We start from the raw sequence: 21,054 nt of genomic DNA, 5'->3' as shown, positions 1-21,054 counted from the left end.
TCTTATCTGCTAGAAAATATGTACATAATATCTTTTTAATCTAATGAAGTGTTTGTTTTTTCAAGAGGTGTTCATATTTGTTCTGCAAGACTCGAAAATAACTTGTACATATTAAAACCAACTGAAGCAAAGGCCATTCTAAATATAGAGATGTTTAAAACGATTGAAACTCAAAATAAACGATGGAAAATTTCTCCTAACGCCTATCTTTGGCACCTCAAACTTGGTCACATTAATCTCAACAGGATTGAGAGATTGGCTAAAAATGGTCATCTAAGTCAGTTAGAAGATAGTTCTTTACTTCCATGTGAATCATGTCTTGAGGGAAAAATGACAAAAAGATCTTTTTCTAAAAAAGGTCTTTGTGCCAAAGAGCCTCTCGAACTTATACATTCAAACCTATGTAGTCCGATGAGTGTAAAAGTACGAGGAGGCTATCAGTATTTTGTCAGTTTTATTGATGATTACTCGAGATATGGGTATATTTACTTAATAATTCACAAGTCTGAAACTCTTGAAAAGTTCAAAGAATTTAAGATCGAGACAGAAAATCTTTTAAGTAAAAGAATTAAAACACTTTGATCTGATCAAGATGGTGAGTATATGGATACAATTCTAAAACTCTCTAGTAGATCATGAAATTCAATCTCAACTCACAACACTTAGAACACCAAAACAAAATGGTATTGCAGAAAGGAGAAATCGAACCTTGTTAGACATGATCTGATTAATGATGAGTTATGCTCAGTTACCTCAATCCTTTTGGAGGTATGCAATACAGACTGCAGTCTATATTCTAATCGTGTTCCTTCAAAAAGTGTTTCAGAAACACTGCATGAATTATGGAAAGGACGCAAAACTAGTTTACGTCATTTCCGTATTTGGGGTTGTTCAGCACACATGTTGGTACAAAATCCTAAGAAACTAGAAACACATTCAAAATTATGCCTTTTTGTAGGATACCCTAAAGAAACAAAATGAGGACTATTCGATGATCCCCAAGAAGACAAAGTGTTTCTATCGACAAATGCTACATTCTTGGAAGAAAATCATGTTAAAAATCATCAATCTCGCAGTAAACTAATATCATAAGAAATGACTAAAGATGCTACAGAAAAATCAACAAGAGTTGTCAATCAAACTGGTTCATCAACAACTATTGTTGCCCTGTCACATCCTTTTCAAGAGTTGAGTATGCCTCGACATAGTGGGAGGGTTATTCAGCAACCTGAATGTTATATGGGTTTAACAGAAACTCAAAACATCATACATGATGATGGTTTAGAGGATCCATTAACTTTAAAAAGGCAATGGAAGATGTTGATAGGGAACAGTAGATAAAAGCCATGGATGTTGAAATGGAGTCAATGTACTTTAAAGTTGGGAGTTTGATGTACGCAATGTTATGTACACGTCTTGACATATGCTTTGCAGTTGGAATCATCAGCAGGTTTTTATCCAATCTAGGACACGGTCATTGGAATATTGTCAAAAACATCCTCAAGTATCTAAGGAGAACGAGAGACTATATGCATGTGTATGGACCTAAGAATTTGATCCTTACCGGATACACTGATTCTGATTTCCAGACTGACGTGGATTTAAGGAAATCTACTTCAGGATCAGTTTCACTCTCAATGGAGGACCTATAGTTTGGAGAAGCATTAAATAGAGTTGTATCGCTGACTCCACAATGGAAGCAGAATACGTAGCTGCATGTGAAACTGCTAAAGAAGCAGTATGGCTATGCAAATTCTTGGTTGACTTGGAAATAGTTCCAGATATGCACTTACTCATCACACTGTATTGTGACAATAATGGTATTGTTGCCAACTCGAAAGAATCAAGGAGTCACAAATGCGGAAAACATATTGAGAGAAAGTACCATCTCATCAGAGAAATAGTACACTAAGAAGACGTGATCGTCACAAAGATAACCTCTGAAGACAACCTTGCTGATCCATTTACGAAGGCCCTCTCGGCTAAAGTGTTCAAGGAACACCTGGTTGGACTAGGACTCCGAGCAACGTAATCTAGGGCAAGTGAGAGAATATCTATGGTATTAGTAATGTCCTCGTTTATTGTATTATCCTCTATGTTTCTCAACATTGTATTGTATATATTTATTCTCACTGGAGTTTTAGTCTAAGTGGGAGATTGTTGGGAATGTCCTAGAACTCGCAGTTCGTAAATTTGTGTCAAACATTCTATTTATCAATAAAATATTATTGAGTATCTTATTCAATAAAGTCATTGATATTGCATTCTATTATGAAAATCCAATAAACAAATCTATGGCCAAGTATGAATACTTTAACTTTATGTAGTGACATAAATAGGATCAAGTTATAGTATATAGCCTAAATGGTCTATAAATATATGGATGAAGTTGGGTATTTCATCCTGATAACACTATTGGATGCAGCCCGTTTTGTATACTGATACAAATGATGTGATTCACAAATCATTCATGTAGAGACATGTGAGTGGGTGCATCCTATGCAATGAGTTTGCATAAGACTGAACCTCGAAATATTCACTTTTCTTTATAACGATCGTTTACTGTTAAAACTGACTATTTCAAACTAAAATGACCTAAGTTAACATGATCTTAATCCTAAGCTAATTATGAACTCCTGTTTTTTTCGGGATTATCCTTTATTCTGCATAGGTGAGAGTAGTCCAACAACACTGCTCAATAAGCCTCCCATTTTGGGGATAAGATCAAGTAGATAGCTGGGGACATAGTTATGCAAGATGGAATTCACTCCTACCCGACATAGGGTTAGTAGATAGGTTGTTCTCTTAAATGTTATGCTTAGTCTTGAACAATGGGGCCCCACCCTCTTTTGGTAGAGAGAGGTATGATTTATAAAAGGTATTATAAATCAATTGTTCAATAGAGGGTCAGTGGGAACTTAAGGTGCAAGATATATTTACAGGGGTAAAATGGTAATTTTGACCCATCTGTAAATATGAACGACATGTGAAGGATCAATTACTGATTATGATCGAAATGGACAGAAATATATCTACGTGAGGATAGTGCAACTATCGAGTTATAGTGGTGTACCTTGATAGTTAACGAATAGTAATTAATTCGGTTCAAAGAGTTTAATTAATTAATTACAAATCGTTGGAGTTCATGATCTGTAGGTTCATTAAGTTCCTCTACTAGCTCATAAATTAGAATAAAAAATTAAGTATTAATTGGATGAATTTTAGAATTAGGGTTATGAATTTGAAATGTTCAAATTCAATTTTTAGGGTTTTCAATTGATTGTATTTGATATAATTAAACACATTTAATTTAGTTGTAATTAAATGAAATTGAAGAATCAATTAATATTTAAATATGAAATTGAATCATATTGGTGAAATTGGTGTTTTATTAATTTAATATTAAGATATTAAATTAATATTCTTTTAATTAAAAAGTTTAATTAAAATCAAAATTAGTTTTATTTAAATTAATTATTTTGAATTAATTTTATAAAACTAATTTAAAATAAAATGGTTTTATTTAAAATCAATTTTCATTTTTTTAAAAAAAAATGGCTTTACTAAACACACTGTAATGGAATTTCACCAAATTCCAATTTTTTTTTTTTGCAATTATCACCAAGTAGGTGATGCCATTCATACAACCCTACTATCTTGCATGACTTCTGTATATATAATTCTTTATGCAGAGAAATGGGAGAGAATTTCTGGAAAATTTATCTAAAGTGTTGCAGCAACAAAAACATTCACAAACCCACCAAAATACCTCTCCAATTCAGCTAGATTTGATTGTTTTCACCACATATTCCATCTTGAGCTTTTAAGAGAATATCTTGGTGGTGGTCTTGTTGAAGTTTCAAGCTCAATCTTGGAATATTGCTGCTGAATTCGTGGTTTAAGTCTTCAAAGGTAATGTTTGCTTTAGACCCTCTATGAATATCACTTGAATAGCATATTTAAAACTCAAATTAAGAGTAATTAGATTGCTTATTTATTCTGATTTGTTCTGCTGCATGTTATATTACTCTTTCAAACCAATCCAACCCGTGTACACCCCTACTTTTCGGTAACTCAATCACAAGAACTTCATAGTTAAACGTGCTTAGCTTGGAGTAGTTCTATGTTGGTTTGTGGGGATAGTCTTCACTCTTGGAAGCATTCAAGATAAGTAAGGATGACATTGCCAGGTTGCAGGGGATGTAAAGGAATGTCAAGACTAGGTTGCAAATGTCGGAGCCATCAGGTGTTGAATCCAAATTCTGAATCCTGATTCGAATCCTGAACCTAGGACGTTACAATATTACATATTTTAATTCATCGAGAGACACTTCAAGAAGTGTTGCAATGCATAAGTCACCCTCGACTTTATGTTTGACTGTGTTTTATGGCATGGATCACCGTGTTAAAACAAACAAATAACTGAAGTCCATAAACCTCTAACATCTAACAACTTATGAAAAGGTAAAACAAAGAAAAGAAAATTTTGAGTAACGACTAAATATATTATACCTCTAGAAATTTGTTTACTGGGAATTGTTTCTGGAATTTTTGAGTAGTTACTCTCGTTTTAACTTATTTATTCATTTCCGGGTGATTTGATATAGTCATATAAGTGTCATTGAAAAAGCCTTTTTAAGTTTGAGTTTAGTTCCAATTATGAGCTTAATTAGGCTTGATCAACATTTTTTCAGACATGTTTGGATTGACTCAAGAAAAAAAATATTAAGAAAAAATAATTTTTATTTAAACATTTTTTATAAAAACTTATTAAAATACATTTAAGAAGCTATTTTGAGTGGTTACCAAATACTCCAATTTCTTTAAAAATGATTTTTAAATAAATTAAACACTTAAAAATGTATTCGAAATACACCTTCATTGGACTTAGTTAATTCCTAAAAGTTGAAAGCATTTTCTAGCCAGAAAAAAAATAATAATAATAAGGACCCACTTTTGTGATTTAGGATAAAAGTTGGACAACTTTAATCCAAATGTAATTGTTGTATTTCTATAAAATATCATTATAGATTTTTAATGTGAGAATTTAAAAAAATAAATATAAATTTAAATATAAATGTTGTATTTTTATAAAATATCATTATAGATGTTTTTTCCCTTCGTTTAAAAAGGATGAGATACTTAAGTATATAACAAAATAGGTTAAATTAAAAGCATAAATAGCAAAACCTAAAACTATTGGCAGAAAAATCACTAAAAACACAATTTTAGCTTAAAGCAAACTATTTGCATCTTTTAGTTTTTTCTTCATTGTTCGACTTTGTTAATTTTTTGTTCATTTAATAAGCTCAATTGTTTATTAACAATAATGTCCTTCAACTATGTTTTATTAATTTCATTTTTCATAAGTTATTTTCTTCAATTCATGTTTTATTTGGTTGAGTTTTTTATCCACTAAGTTTCTTTTTAAAAAAAAAAAAAAAAAAAAAAAAATTGAGCTTCTGATTAATTTATAGCCTTAGTTCTTCTCTTTTTTTTTTTTTTAACTTTTTTTTAATCAAATAAGTTTCTGATTAACTCACAACCTTAGTCTAATATTTGTATTTAAATTTGTTTCTATACCATACGTCTACATAATGAGTTGGTGCAATTGCAACTTTAATTTCTAAAAAATTAAAAATTGAGCGTGTGTCTCTAGGTTTTGCTTTTTTGCAAACATGTCAAAAAACTTTCACCTAAAAAATTGATTGCTATCTGATTTCTATGTGATTATTATGTGATTACTATCTGATTTCTATGTGATTACTATCTGATTTCTATGTGATTACTATGTGATTGTCAAACCTGTAATTACAAAAAGTTGAAGTCGGATTATTATGTGATTACTATCACTGATTCATTTAACTAACTCCTTACATTTGCCTATTGAATTTTTTTTATGATAGAAATCTATTACAAATAGACTATATATATTCTGACTAATAAAATTGAATCAGGATACATACAGTTTCTCAATTATAGAAGCCTATCATTGATGATTACAAACATGAATTTTATTTTTATACAATTCAATAGTCGAGGGGAGAAGAGACGAATATATCGATTTTTTTCATAGAGATTATTATAATCGTATTGTCCACCAACGGACCTTTAATATTAATATTTTTGTTTTCAAAACTTATTAGAGAAATATTGTTGTTTTGAAACTTATTAGAGAAATATTGTTGTTTTGGGAATTCAAGGCTAGAGGTCGAATGTTGAGAACTTGACTAATGTGGAGGTCGAACGTTGAGAACTCGACGAACAAAGAAAAACTTAGAAACAATACATAAGCCGAAACTTCAACCCTCGACAAGGGAAATCTCGTGAATCTCACTTAGGGTTGTCGAAGGTTGAAGTTTTGACACACATCCACCCTCGAGATTGCAGGTTTATTACTTTTCTTTTTCCCTCATAGAGGAAATAAAGTAATGAGATGGTATACTATATGTATCTATGTATTCGAGCTGCTTCTAACAACCTATGCATTTTGTTATCATTTCGAATTAGACGGAGGCTTGTGGGATTGACGTGAGGGGTAGGGATGGCTATATTTCTGGGAGCGAACTCTAGGCGAATATGAAGCGCATGGATACAAGTTATGCCTTAGAATGAAAGACAATTCTGAATTAGCTTTGTCTACAAACAAAAAAGTAGATCCATAATCAAAAAAGTGTTTGTGATTGTTCCAGAAGAAATGAAAACTAGTAATCATTAATGGAAAAATAACAACAATAACAGAGAGAGCGAGATATTGAGAGAGAGCGAGAGTGAGAGAAGTGAGATCTTAGGAGAGAGCGAGATTGAGAGAGCAAGAGTCTTCACTTTATTTGAACTTTCCATAGAAATATATAAAAAAAAGAGAAAAAAAGAGCTAATAATCATACTATAATTGAATAATCATTAGACTATAATTGAATATATTAGATTATTATACTATAATTGAATAATCATTAGACAACAAATTGAATATATTAGATTATTATAACTATAATTGAATAATCATTAGACGATAAATTTCGTGAGCTCATAGATGATGCAGACGAGGAAACCGTTATAAGATATGCGCGAGCATATATACTACAAATGATGGGTGAAAGTCTGTTTCAGATAAATCAAGTCATTTTGTTCACTTGATGTTCCTGCCACTGTTAGCTAACCTCCATGATGCGGGGCGGTATTCGTGGGTGAGAGCATGGTTGTATAGACAACTATGTAAAGCAACAAGACTGAGGTTTGAGAGATAGCTGGGTCTCTCATACTTTTGCAACTATGGGCTTGGGAGCGATTTCCAACAATGGCTCCACAACTACATCATGTTAATGACGCTCAGTTAGTTGGACGAGCCTACGGTTCTTGGTATGTTGTTTTAATTCAATTTAATTTTTATATCACTGATCTAGTTAATTTAAATTCTAAATTATCAATTTAAAAATTTAGGTAGAGAGACAAAATTTGTGTGACTAGGACAGCTACACATGTAGTCAACCAGTATAGATACATGTTTGATCTGCTTCAACCTGAACAGGTACATTACACTAAACCTAATTGATTATTTTATTCACATTTTTATTGTATTTGTCTTTAATATTCTCTAATATAATATTTTGTGTTTCAAGTTATTTGGGAGCCGTACAAAATTATTGTGCATACTTTGCCTAATTTTTGTACGAATGGTCGTGGCATCTTCCAATAGGGTGGTGAGACAATTCAGCAGGATATCCCATGATATTAACCTAAGGACTGGAGATTGGTCCGAAAAAGTTGCACATTTGGTAGTGCGATGGCACTATCGTGCAAGGTTTATTGCAGTGGGGTTTCTCTTGAACAGTTTGACACAGATGTCACTCCAGAATATATTCATTGGTATAATAATATCACAAGGTGCTACGTCACTCGTCCGGGAGCAGTTGTGGGTCATTTGGTAAATGAATAAATATTATCTAATTTTTTTAATTTAAATTTATTTTAAATATTGTCTAATTGTTTTATAATTCACAGAGATCGAACAACAGTAGACTCCGTGAGGTTAAGAATGATCCGAACCAGGTTCTTGCTATATGTAGTGACAACCAAAGCTATATGGAGGAAATTCATTATATATACGATATCCTATTGTTCCTTCACCAGCTCCTAGACGTAGATGACCTATTCGGGAAGAGGATGGGTTTGATGAGGTTGCACATAATGTGGAAGAGTTGTCCCTATGACGTAGACGTAGAGTCAAACTGATTATGTTAGTCCGATGATTGATGATGTCAACATTTGGTTCAGGACATTATGACTCAGAGGCTGTCCCTTTGTCTTCATACGTGCATGGACATGGTCGGGGTTGTGGACAGCATAATGATTTATTTATATTATGAAGCGCCTGCAGAGGTACTAGAGCAACATCAAGAAGAACCCGAGCAACCTCAATTTCGAAGTCGACGACGACAACTAGCTCGAAATCGACGATGTCCGCCTTGTGGGACACATTGATTTTTGTAATTATTTTTATATAAATGAGATATTTAATTTACATTTTTTTTATTTTTATGAGTTATTGTTTTTTTAATTTATTCTTTTTAGAGTTTAAATAAAATAATAAATATTTTTAGAATTTTTTTTTTTTATAAAATGGAAAATTTTTAAAAAAGAAAGGATTAGAAAGAAAAAGGTGGAACGTGTAATAATTAAAAAAGAAAAAAAAAGAGAAATTTGTACGGTATTCTCGCTCAAAATCTCGCTCTCGCTCTCTTGAATTTGATTGGGAAGTTTAGTGGCAAAAAGAAGAAGATTCATTAGCTCGTTATTTAGTCAGACTTGCTGAGATGACAGAATCCGTTTGAAAACAACAATATTTTTCAAAAAAAAAAAAGGTCGAGGGTTCAAAATTCGACGTCGAATTTTCAACCCTCGACTTATTTAAAACAACAATATTTTTACAAATAGTTTGAAAAAACAATATTTTCCTAAATAGTTTCTAAAAGTACAATATTCTTTTAATTTTCCCTCCACCAACAATAGATCTTATTCATCATCACTACATTTGAACAAATAAATTATAAACGGAATAAAAGTCTATCTCATTTAAACAAATTAATTTGCATTTTGTTGGTGAGAATTTTCTTCAACTAATTAAAGTAACTCCTAAGAGGACTTTCTTCAACAACATTTCTCAAATACTATTTGCTTGTTCTTACCTTCCTCAATCAACTAAAATCTTCCCATTTTTCAACGAGAGATTTTGTTTGGTTAGAAAAAAACAAAAAGCATTGTTTGACCTAACTGATGAATATTTCAATCCTTCGTCGAAAAATAAGTTATTTCTAGGCATCCTCATTTTTAGATATGAGTTTTTATTTTCGATATTTTTTTTCTTTTCTCTCTTCATCTGTTTTTCATTTATATATAATTTCATTTTAAATTAATTTAAAAAAATTAATATAAATATTTATTTTTAATAAATTAATAATGATCTATTTGTATAAATGAATGTGACTACTTTTTTTTACATAAATTATTAATTAATTAAACAAACAATTACTTATTTAAATAGTAATAAAGATTAGTTCAATTTAGTTAGTATAAGAATTCATTTCTCAATAATAATACTTGATTACTTTAGCATTTCTTTAATAATCAAATAACAATTATTGAGATTAATTTTAATTGAACACATAATCATTATTGATAATTTAATTAATGAATTAATATTTATTGTGATTAATATTATTAATTCATACATTATTAACCTATCATATTTATAAAACTTTTTGTAAGTATTATGTATTAATATATCATATTTTTATCTTGCTTTCTTTTTATATAATATATTATTTATTAAAATATATTTTGTTAAATTATTTAATTAAAATTAAATTATTAATGTTGAAATTAATTATAAAAATGATTAAATATTAGATTATAATTAATAAATACATTAATTGGGTAATTTGATTATAAATATTCAATTGTCAAATATTTATAATTAAAATTATTATTGATTCTTAATTAATTAATTTTTATCAATATATTGAATGTTTAATTAATTAATCTATTAAAATTATATAAGGTTTTCATGTTTAATTTTATAAATTTAAATCCAATATAACTTTTTTTATAAAATTTTGATAGCATTTCCTATGCACAACCAAACACAATTATCTTTATTTTTAGACATTTAAGAAATTTTAAATCAAACGGTACCTTATGTTATCAATTAAAAAATCGCTCACTTAATCAACACTATCGATTAAAAAGACTATGATTAAATTGTACATTGTCTTGAAAACTTTCGTTCTATTGTGCATTGCTTTAGTTTCCATTAACATTAAGAAGATAATTTGAAGATTATGATTATGCACTCATTCATTTAATGAAGGCTTACGAAAATCCCCACTCCAACGTGCATAAGGTTAGATTCATAGAATTTCCAATCTCAATAGGAGTTTGAAAAAATGAAAGAAAAAAAAAACTTTCCATTTATATCTTAATCAATAAATGATGAATTTTTAGACAATCTCAAATATATTGCTTTATTGTGCTACTTCTTGGCGAGTTGACCTTCTTGGTCTTATCTAGTGTGTACAGATGTTTGTTCTTTGTTTTGCTGTAGCCCCTAGTTTGTGGGGTTTTGAGTTTTTTGGTTTTGTTGTCCTGTCTTTGCTTGTGCTTTGTTACTTTGATGCCTTGATCCCGGATTATGGAATCCCGTTGTTGTTGTATAATATTATCACCAATTCTAAAAAATATATATTACTTCATTGGAAAAAAAAAATTAAAAAGCCCATGTCACCGTTTTATAAATTTTAGTTTTGACGAAATTATGGGTGTTTTTGGAATGCATTTTGAACCGCTTAATTTAAAAAATAAGTCATTTTAGAAAAAAATTGAGTGTTTAGTAACTATTCAAAATAGCTTTTGAAGTCAATAAATGGTGTCAAAAGTATTTAAATAAAAGGAAAATTTTCACATATAGAAAAAATGTCAAAGTATTTACAAAAATAGTAAAAAAAACACATATTAATAGACTTCTATCCGTTTCTATCACGGATAGTTCTATCCGTCTCTATCAAATAATATTAAATTTTTGCTATTTTGTGTGAATAATATTCATTATTTTTCTATCTTTAAAAATCTCTTAAATAAAAATGAATTTTTGAAAAAATAATTTTTTTCTCAAGTGAATACAAACAACCCTAAATATTATAGGTATTTAATTTTAAATTACGGATGCATTAAAGAAATTCTCACACACTAAAGAAAATGTGGGCAATTACTTCTAGCTAATCTCTTAATTGTAAAAAATAGAGCTTGAAGCTATTTTTCATTACCGTGTTTCATTTTCAAATTAAAAAACCAAAAAATTACTTCATGAAAATTAAAATTTTCAAATAACATCTTCAAAATTGTTGTGCCATATTTACTTTTTAATATTTGTCATATTATACCATGTTTTCATAAACTAGGAGAAAATAAAATAGAAATTAGATTTTTGATGTTTTTAAAATTTGTACACAATTTAGACAACGTCAATTAAAAGTAAGAAACATTAATAATTGTCAAATAAGTACAATTATAGGTAATTTTGGACGAAAAGAATAAATCTATAAAATTAAGGGAAAAGGAAATCGAACCAAAACAAACAAATTGGACCAAGGGAAGAGAGTTGGGCTTTGGACGTTCAACCTATCCTTCGACCTCATCCTGGGTTGATCACCTCCAAGGTCGAGGAGCCCAACTCACACATGAGGCATGACCAAGACACTCTCAGAGTCAACAAACCCATAAAATATCTAATTTAGTTATCTAATAACCTAATTTCTAATGGAGACAGAAAAAGACTCGGGTTAAACATTATTATAAATATATGATTATAACTTCCAAAGTGGTATCTTGAATCCTATCTCAAACTCCCTACCTTCCACCCTCTTCTACTCATGAAGTTAAGCATCAAAGTGTGCATGACAAACATAACACTGGTATAGGGGTGTTTGTGGGTTGGGTTGGATTTAGGGATATTTTAGGCCCAACTCTATGCTTTAGTTTGTGTATTTTTCTAACCCAAACTAACATTTGTTCAATTATGAACCCGAATCAAACCAACCCAAAGAAAATGGGTTGGGTTGGTTCGGTTCTATTGGTTCCTTTGAAAAAAAAAACTTGGAATCACTAATTAAATACCTACAAAATCTACATTACTTGACACTTGTAGTTTTTAATTACTTGATGTTTATGTGGAAAAAACGTCAAGTATGGAAAAAAAAAAGGTCAAGGGGTTAAAAAAGCGGAGATTAACGAAATATTTCGGATATTTTCATGCGAACATTTACTTGACATGATTTTCGTGTCAAGTAATATAAGGTCTTACTTGACACATTTCACGTGTCAAGTATAAGAAGCTCTTACTTGACATTTTTTTCGTGTCAAGTAAAAGGGTTAAAAAAACGGAGATTGATAGAATATTTCAAATATTTTCACGCGGACCTTTACTTGACATGATTTTCGTGTCAAGTAATATAAGGTCTTACTTGACACGTTTCGCGTGTCAAATATAAGAAACTCTTACTTGACAGTTTTTTGTGTCAAGTAAAAGGGTTAAAAATGCGGAGATTGACGAAATATTTCAGATATTTGATAGGCCTCCAATTTAGTAGGCGAATCATATAGCATTTGGTAGTTCCGAGTAAGAGATCACAGGGTATTCGTGGGCGATTGTCTAGTGTTACTCAGTGATCGTGTAGCTGAGCTCAGCGATCGTATAGCATTTGGTAGGTGTTCGTATAGCACTAGGTAGGTGATCGTATAGCATTTTGTTACTCAGCGATTGTGTAGCATTTGTTAGGCAATCGTATAGCATTGGATAGGCTATTATATAACATTTTGTTACTTAGTGATCGTGAAGTAGAGCTAAGCGATCGTGTAGCCGAGCTCAACGATCGTGTAGCATTTGGTAGGCGATCGTATAGCATTTTGTTACTCGGCGTTCGTATAGCAGAGCTAAGTGATCGTTTAGCCGAACTCAGCGATCGTGTAGCCGAGCTCAGCGATCGTGTAGCATTTGGTAGGCGATCGTATAGCATTTTATTACTCAGCGATCGTATAGCGGAGCTCAGCTATTATAGCATTGGGTAGGCGATCGTATAGCCTATTCTTCCTGGGTCGGTTCGGTTCGAACCGAACGGTTTTCCTATGAAATCGAGAAATGAACCGACCTATTCGAGTTCATTAAAAAAAAATCCAAACCAAATCAATTTTTTATTAGCCAACCCAAACTAGCTGGGTCGGGTTGGGTTGCTCGATTTTTTCGGGTCTTTGGTTTTTTTGAACACCCCTACACTGATGTGCAAGTTCTTTTTAACAAACATGTTCTTTCCCTTTTAAACAAATTCATTGTTGATGCTACATGAAGGTCATGCACGTTTCTCTTATCTGAATTTTAGCATCAATACTAATGTTCTGAAAAATTGTAAACAAAAAAACAACTAAGAAGAAATATGAACATTAATACCAACATGATTTAAAAAATTTATGCACCAAAAAGATCGTTTTAAAGCATATAATTCAACTTAATTAAATCTAAAACTGAAGAAAAATGAAAAATGATTGATGACTATTACTTTCAATAGTTTTAGTTGAAGCACAAAAAAGTCCAAAAAGTAGTTGCAAAATGTGACCAAAGGAAGAAGATTTTATATCCACATTTTACTTTGCATAAAGGTTGGAATTTTGGAATGGAAAAGTCCAAAAAGTCCACCAACTGTACATGTGTTGAACAATACCTACATTTATTTTGGGTTTGGTTTAAACTTAAAGTTAAGATAAATAAATAAATCCCAACTTGTTCTTTGTAGTCTTCAATTGCAACAATTTCAAAGTAAGAAAAAGAAAAACAAAGGCCTCTTGAAGGATTCATAAGGAAAACAATGTTTAATATTTAATACAATATTGTCTATAGAATTTGGTAAAGTGATTTTTTCAATAATATTTTGTCAATTCAAATCAATCTTCACACGTCTTGTCTGATCTTATGTCATCTGTATATTATGTTTTTGTAATCTTTTTCTTATGTCATATATTATTTTTATTGTAACATAATGATATAGATGCATGTTTTGGAATAATAATTGTTATATCATATGTTAGCTTCTTTTCTTTTCTTTTCTTTTTCCTACTTATGTTGATTATATTATGAAAAGAATATTAATTATGTTAAAATATATTTTTTTAGGAAGAAGAAACACAAAAACGACACCACACTTAGGGGCACTATGACCTATAATGAAAGAAAAATCATACAAAAACTTAGATACAACTCAAGACGGAAAGTGCTTAAGTCATAAAAAGCTTGAGCCTATAAATCCCAATCAAACCAATGAATGAATTGTTTGATTCGAATCATGAGGCACATATTGGAAGAAGACTAATATAAAAGAAGCACAAAGTCTCCTGATATCTGCAATATAATGAAACACTTCCATATGAATAGATAAAGCTCCTCTAAGCATTTGAACAATAATCAAAGAGTCAGATAAAACAAACACTGATTTCAATCGTTCTTTCTCCCAAATTAGTTGAATTATGCCTAGATTAAATATTTATGAACATGAAAAAAAAAAATCTAAACAAGCATTTTTATGGATGCTTTGAATTTGATACGTTTATTTAATAACCATTCTTTTAATATTTTATTTCAATTTTAAATAAATATTTAATATATAACAAATTAGTGAATAAGCAAAACTTTTACCAGATGCCATAACAAAGTCATGCATTATTAAATATTTCAACTAATATTTATACTTGAAATACAATGTGAAATAATACAATAAATGAAATGTTAATAATCTCTTTTTGTAATTTTGAGAACAAAAGGCTATAAGTGTAATATATTATTTTTTGCACCAATAATAATCAGTACTTTAGTTTGAGCAATATTTTTGGATCATCCACATGCAATTGGAAGAACTTTCAGCAATTTGAGGAAGGACACATTTGTTTTGTCTTATTGATTTTATGTTAATCTAAGTAATTAATCTTTGGACACTTTATTTGTCCATATTCCATAATAATGGAAATAAGGGGAAAAATTATTTTATTTATTAATTTTGAGTTCGACCCATGTCCACTTTTAGTTCATAGTATTAGTTATTTTAAAAATAATAAATTAATTGTAATTTTACTAAAAAAACTAATTATGATTGAATTTGTTTTTATCCATTTTTTATCACCATTAAAATTAATTTTAAAAAAATAAATAAATATAACATTTTGAAATGTAAAGACCGAATGAAAACCATATGGGCCAAAGGTATTTTACCATAAAATTAAAAACTTGTAACCCATCCTTAAAAAAATGGCAAATTGCAAAAACAAACTCTAGAATAGGATGGTAGTTGTAATCATAATATCAAACTTTTAATTATAAAATTTAAGCCTATAAACTTATACAAGTATTAATATCAGACTTCAAATTTATACAATTGAATAAATTATAACAAACGGTTTGAGTTGGAGGGTTCAATTTTTATAATTTGAGGATTCAATTTCTATTATTATTATAAGTTTGAGTGTCCAATTTTAACGTAAGTAAGTTTGAGGGGTACATTTTCATAATTGAAAGTTTGAGGGTCTAGTTGCAACTATCACCATAATTTAAGAGTGTTTTTGTACAATTTATCATAAAAAAGAGTAAATTGCAAAAACCACTCCTGAATTATAGTGGTAGTTACAATTATACCTTCAAACTTTCAATTGTAAAAATTGGGCCAATAAATTTTAAAATTAGACTCTCAAACTTATAATAATTGTAGAAATTGAATCCATAAATTATAAAGGGAACACTCAGTTATACAAATGTTATATTTTATATAATTATATAAATTTGAATGTCTAATTTGATCTAGTTTTAATACTCATGGTGGTTTTTTTGCAATTTGACTATAATAATAATAATAATAATAAAAATCTCAATTCCAAAAGATAAATTATTAGGAGAAAGAAAGAGGGGGAAAAACAATTCACCCATTGATTGGGAAAGGAAGAAAAAAGAAAGAGGTTTCTCTCTTCATTTGAATCAAGGAGAGAGAATTTGGAATTGAGAGAGACTCGCAGAGAGAAGGGTCTCTGCAAAATGAGCTTTGACCTTCTCTCTCTCAGAGAACCCATGGTGTATTCACACTTTTGAATTACCTTTTTCCTCTTCTTTTAACCTTCCCCTTCAATAACTCTCTCGATCTCCTCTTTCCTTGAGTTCTTCAACAGATTCAGAGAAACCCATTTCGATTTCTGGGTGTTTTCCAACAAATTTTGATCTGGATTTCAGGTGAGGTTTTTGGGTTTTCTCTGTTTTTTCTGTTGTGTTTGTTAAAGAAATGTTCTTGTAATTTGGGTTTTCTTATCTTTTTCTTTTTTGCTTGGTTTCCCTCTTTCCCTTTTGTTTGGTCCATGACAAGACTATCCTTTCTCGCTTTTGGATAATTTTGAAAGATATTTGCGTTTGTTGTTGTTTTCTCTTCTCCATTTGTATGAATCTTTTTCTTGTTTCTTTCTAACGTATTGCTTTCAAATACCCTCTTAATATCTTCTTTTAAAATCTCGATTCCCCCCCTTTTCTCTGTCTTAATCGTTGCCCTGTTTTTGTAACTTCGAGATCTGTTTCCCCTTTTTCCCTTTATTCGGTGTTATTAGAATCTCTGAAGACCAAAAGAAAGTTTAGACCCTCTGAAAGCTCGAGGATCTGATTTGATTCATGGGGAATTGCTGTGCTACTCCGGCTACTCCTTCAAGGCAGCAGCACAAGGGGAAGAACAAGAAGCAGAACCCATTTGCAGCTGATTATGTAGTGAGCAATGGCAATGGTGGTGGGAACTGGGTGTTGAAAGATCCAACGGGTCGAGACATTTCTGCCTTATATGATCTGGGTAGCGAGCTTGGAAGGGGTGAATTTGGAATAACGTATTTGTGTACTGATAGAAACACAGGGGAGAAACTTGCTTGCAAATCGATTTCGAAAAAGAAGCTGAGGACTGCTGTGGATATTGATGATGTGAGGAGAGAAGTTGAAATTATGAAGAATTTGCCTAAGCATCCGAATATTGTGTCATTGAGAGACACCTATGAGGATGAACATGCTGTTCATATTGTTATGGAGCTTTGTGAAGGTGGGGAGTTGTTTGATAGGATTGTTGCGAGGGGTCATTACACCGAAAGAGCTGCTGCAGTTGTCATGCGGACCATTGTTGAAGTTGTGCAGGTGAAACATTCATGTTTATGTTTTGTTATTGTTGGATCTATATGTTCTCCACTTTGTGGTTCTTGTTGTTCTTTGTTTGAAAGGGTGAGGATAAGGTTGTGTGTCTTGGTGAGCTTGAGCTGGTTTCAATGGTTCCTGATAACAAATTCTTTTGATTGTTTGATTTGATTATAACATAGGTTCCGGTTACTAATTTAGTCATTGAACTTTGGTAGACGTGTTATTAGTTTTCTGAACTTTAGAAAGTTCTAGTTTATGTCAAGAACTTGGGATTTTGATTCGTTATAGTTGTTTACTCAATGATAACATAGGTATATTTATTAGAGAAATATTGGTTTATTAGAATTATGCGTCCAATAGATAGTAGATGGAAGTGGAGAAGTAGACGACCGGACAAGATAAAATGACACGTGTAGGATACCCTCACCCTAAAGCAACATATGAAATCCCTCTGAAGACCATGCCACTTTATTTTATTGCATTATCCACTTTCTTATGTTATTTGTCTATCATAACATGTTAAATCTGCTAGTATTTATCTAATAGGTATCATATGAAACTATTTAGTTAATGGTGCTTATAGAAAACTTACATGTAGTCACCATTTAAAATTATGAGAATTAGTAGTACCTTTTTGAAGTTTAGAAACTAAGTGGACATGACCATAAAAGGTTAGTAACTAATTTTGTAATTTAATCGATAACTTATAGTTAGTATTTAGAGCACGACTTTGCTGCTGATTTTCAAATCCTTCTTGTGTTTTCAACTTCAACATCACCCCTGCACAATTGACTCCATTGTCTGGTGACAGTGTTTCCTTCTGTGTTGAGCTTATTGAGAAGTAATGTGAGTCACTTATACATTTATATGCATTTTGCTGTGCAGATGTGTCATAAACACGGTGTTATGCATCGTGATCTCAAGCCAGAGAACTTCCTTTTTGGAAATAAGAAGGAAACAGCTCCATTAAAGGCAATTGATTTTGGATTATCGGTGTTCTTCAAACCTGGTATTTGATTAGATCCATTCAGCATAACTGCCTTTTACCTTTCTAAAACATAGTTGCTTTCATGTAATGCAATTTTTTTCTTTATTTCTTCTTCTTCATAAGCATCTGCAAGTGTAATGTAACAAATATGCAATTCTCTTAGGCGAGCGGTTTAATGAAATCGTTGGAAGTCCATATTACATGGCTCCAGAGGTCCTGAAAAGGAACTATGGTCCAGAAGTTGATGTTTGGAGTGCTGGGGTCATTCTCTATATTCTACTTTGTGGTGTCCCACCTTTTTGGGCAGGTTTGTGTCTCTCAACTTCGTATTTTTAATTTTTTTTTCACCTAAGGAATTGAATTAAAAAAGAACCTTGAATTCAACTAATGTTTGTTGAACCTAAACACAAATCAGTCTTAATTCCCTTTTTCTATTTAGCCTGATTATGGGTCCATATCATATGAATAACGAATGTCATGTATATGAAAATTCTTGTGATCCATAGCATAAGAATGTCATGTGTATGTAAATGCTTGTGATAGGTATCATAAGAACATCATGTGTTTGAAGATTCTTGCCCATTTTCTCTTTCTTTTTGGTTAAATTCTCTTCATATATTGCAAGCAGAAACCGAACAGGGGGTTGCACAGGCTATCATTCGCTCAGTAATTGACTTTAAGAGGGACCCTTGGCCTATAGTGTCTGACAATGCAAAGGACCTTGTGAAGAAAATGCTCGATCCTGACCCCAAAAGGCGACTCACTGCTCAAGAAGTTCTTGGTATTAGGTTTTTTTCTGTTAAAAAAGATTATCTAGGCTTTACAATTTAGTGCTTCTTACGGAATGGTTTTCCCTTCTATTCAAATGTAGAGCATCCATGGTTACAAAATGCCAAAAAGGCACCAAATGTTTCATTGGGAGAGACTGTGAAAGCAAGGCTAAAGCAGTTTTCCGTGATGAACAAGCTGAAGAAAAGAGCTCTACGGGTAATAATATCTCGAATACAAAGAACACTTTTGCAATGGTTCTGGAAGTTCTTGCTGAACATTTAATATTGAAGAAGCTTAATGTCTCAAAATTTGAATTATATTGTATATTAGGTTATTGCCGAGCATTTATCAGTTGAGGAAGTGGCTGGAATCAAGGAGGCATTTGAAATGATGGATACTGGCAAAAGAGGGAAGATAAACCTCGAGGAGCTTCGTGTTGGATTACAAAAACTAGGCCAGCAGATTCCTGACACCGATCTTCAGATACTTGTCGAAGCTGTAAGCATTCTTCTTTTTCTAACCTCATCCGTTTATTGGACACCGTCTTCAAAATCATATATAACTACAGATCTGATCTGATTGCTCCTTGAGCTCCGCACAATCAATCATCTTAGTTTGAAGAACTTAAGGCTCGGACTCTTACTTCTATCGACAAAAGTGTGTAAGAAAGTGAAGAAACAATGTAACTGCTTAATTTTGGAAAAAGAGAACAAGTTTGACATGTTTGCTCACACGAGATGCATACAGTAGCTCCATCTTGTTTGGATTGTTGTAAAACATAGCAACAAGAAGTTTTGGTACTATTGTTAAACTGAGAAAAGTGTTAAAACTCTCGACAGGCTGATCTTGATGGTGATGGGACATTGAATTATTCAGAGTTCGTTGCTGTTTCGGTCCATCTTAAAAAGATGGCCAATGATGAACACCTGCACAAAGCTTTTTCGTTCTTTGATAAAAACCAGAGTGGCTACATAGAGATTGAAGAGCTAAGAAATGCACTTAATGACGAGGACGAGACTAACGGTGAGGACGTTATCAATGCCATCATGCATGACGTGGACACAGACAAGGTCAGTTTTTGTTCCATACATAGAAGGGGGTTCAACTCTCATGCCACCCTTTAATGGTGTTGTTCCGTATGTTGTTGATCTTCACATACACATGTAATGTTTTCCTTTTCATTACTTCAGGACGGGCGTATAAGCTATGAGGAGTTTGCGGCTATGATGAAGGCGGGTACAGATTGGAGAAAAGCGTCGAGACAATACTCACGAGAAAGATTCAACAGTCTGAGTTTAAAGTTAATGAGAGATGGATCGTTACATCTAACTAACGAAGCTAGATGAATTACAAATATTGGAAGCTGATTGATTTTGTGGATTTGGATGGGATGGATACAGGGAAGAAACTCTGAAAATTTTCTTTTTCTTCTTTTTTCTTTCCCCAACTTGAATATGTTTTACTTGGTAGAACAGACATTTTGGGATAGCCAGGATTAGAATGGAGGTCTAGAACGGGCCTCTTGAAATATTTATTTTTATCTTTAGGGTGTCTGTTATGGGGTAGTTGAGAGATCAGAGATGACCAGCTAGTTGTAGAGAGAAAAAAGGGTAAAAAAGGGTAAAAAAAAAATGTGTTGGTTGAGGACCTCATCAGTGTGTGATTGTGTGTATATAATCAATCAATTAGGCCAAGTGATTTCATTTACTAGCAATGTAAGAATTTGCTTGAATCTACTTTTCACCTTTGATTTTTTTATTTTCAACCTCTATTGGATTGTTGGATTAGTACAACATTTCTCAACTTCCACCACAGCATTTCTTCTTTCCTCTTTCATTTGGGGGTGACTTTTTTTTTTAATTTATTTATTAGGGTTTTGTTATGAGTTCCATTTTTATTTTTAAAAAAAAGGAAAAAAAAACCCAGCCATGAACAATAACTTCATTGTTAATTTTAGCATAGTTTAGTAAGAAATTTGAATTCTCACCCTCAACTCATTGTTGAATTTGATAATAATATAAAAATAACAATAACCATTCAGGGGTTGTTTAGTTGC

General features: G+C 31.5%; 1 protein-coding gene and 1 long non-coding RNA gene across 9 annotated transcripts in view; both read left to right on the top strand.

Annotated features, from left to right (window-relative positions):
• Positions 1-7,350, top strand: part of LOC120070875 — a 37,817-nt gene extending 30,467 nt beyond the window's left edge. The window contains exons 6-7 of one of the 7 annotated variants that reach the window (XR_005480050.1): positions 3,693-3,912; positions 7,156-7,350. This is a non-coding gene — a long non-coding RNA (uncharacterized LOC120070875). Of the gene's footprint in view, positions 1-3,692; positions 4,532-7,033; positions 7,049-7,155 lie in introns of those variants that run through there. The other 6 variants (XR_005480051.1, XR_005480047.1, XR_005480046.1 and 3 more) reach the window with 6 other exon arrangements.
• Positions 7,351-16,008: 8,658 nt separating this feature from the next.
• On the top strand, positions 16,009-20,763 carry LOC120071489 (calcium-dependent protein kinase 8-like). Of its 2 annotated transcripts, XM_039023803.1 has the most exons (9): positions 16,009-16,309; positions 16,675-17,239; positions 18,125-18,248; positions 18,391-18,534; positions 18,856-19,008; positions 19,099-19,214; positions 19,329-19,496; positions 19,838-20,068; positions 20,189-20,344. In XM_039023803.1, the coding sequence occupies exons 2-9, from the start codon at positions 16,736-16,738 to the stop codon at positions 20,342-20,344; spliced, it is 1,596 nt and encodes a 531-aa protein (XP_038879731.1). In that variant the 5' UTR covers positions 16,009-16,309; positions 16,675-16,735. The 2 variants fall into 2 exon arrangements, with proteins under 2 accessions (XP_038879731.1, XP_038879732.1); XM_039023804.1 differs by lacking the exon at positions 16,009-16,309 and having other exon boundaries at positions 16,736-17,239; positions 20,189-20,763.
• The last annotated feature ends 291 nt before the right edge of the window (positions 20,764-21,054 follow it).

The sequence above is a fragment of the Benincasa hispida genome, chromosome 2, assembly GCF_009727055.1.
Source record: "Benincasa hispida cultivar B227 chromosome 2, ASM972705v1, whole genome shotgun sequence".
Classification (NCBI taxonomy): domain Eukaryota; kingdom Viridiplantae; phylum Streptophyta; class Magnoliopsida; order Cucurbitales; family Cucurbitaceae; genus Benincasa; species Benincasa hispida.
This window is presented reverse-complemented; position numbering and strand designations above follow the sequence as displayed.

Excerpts from the sequence above, each read along its gene's own strand:
- LOC120071489 (XM_039023804.1), top strand. The coding sequence starts at position 16,736 with ATGGGGAATTGCTGTGCTACTCCGGCTACTCCTTCAAGGCAGCAGCAC. Across the intron at positions 17,240-18,124 it reads CCATTGTTGAAGTTGTGCAG|ATGTGTCATAAACACGGTGT; the intron begins GTGAAACATTCA and ends TTTGCTGTGCAG. Across the intron at positions 19,215-19,328 it reads TGAAGAAAAGAGCTCTACGG|GTTATTGCCGAGCATTTATC; the intron begins GTAATAATATCT and ends ATTGTATATTAG.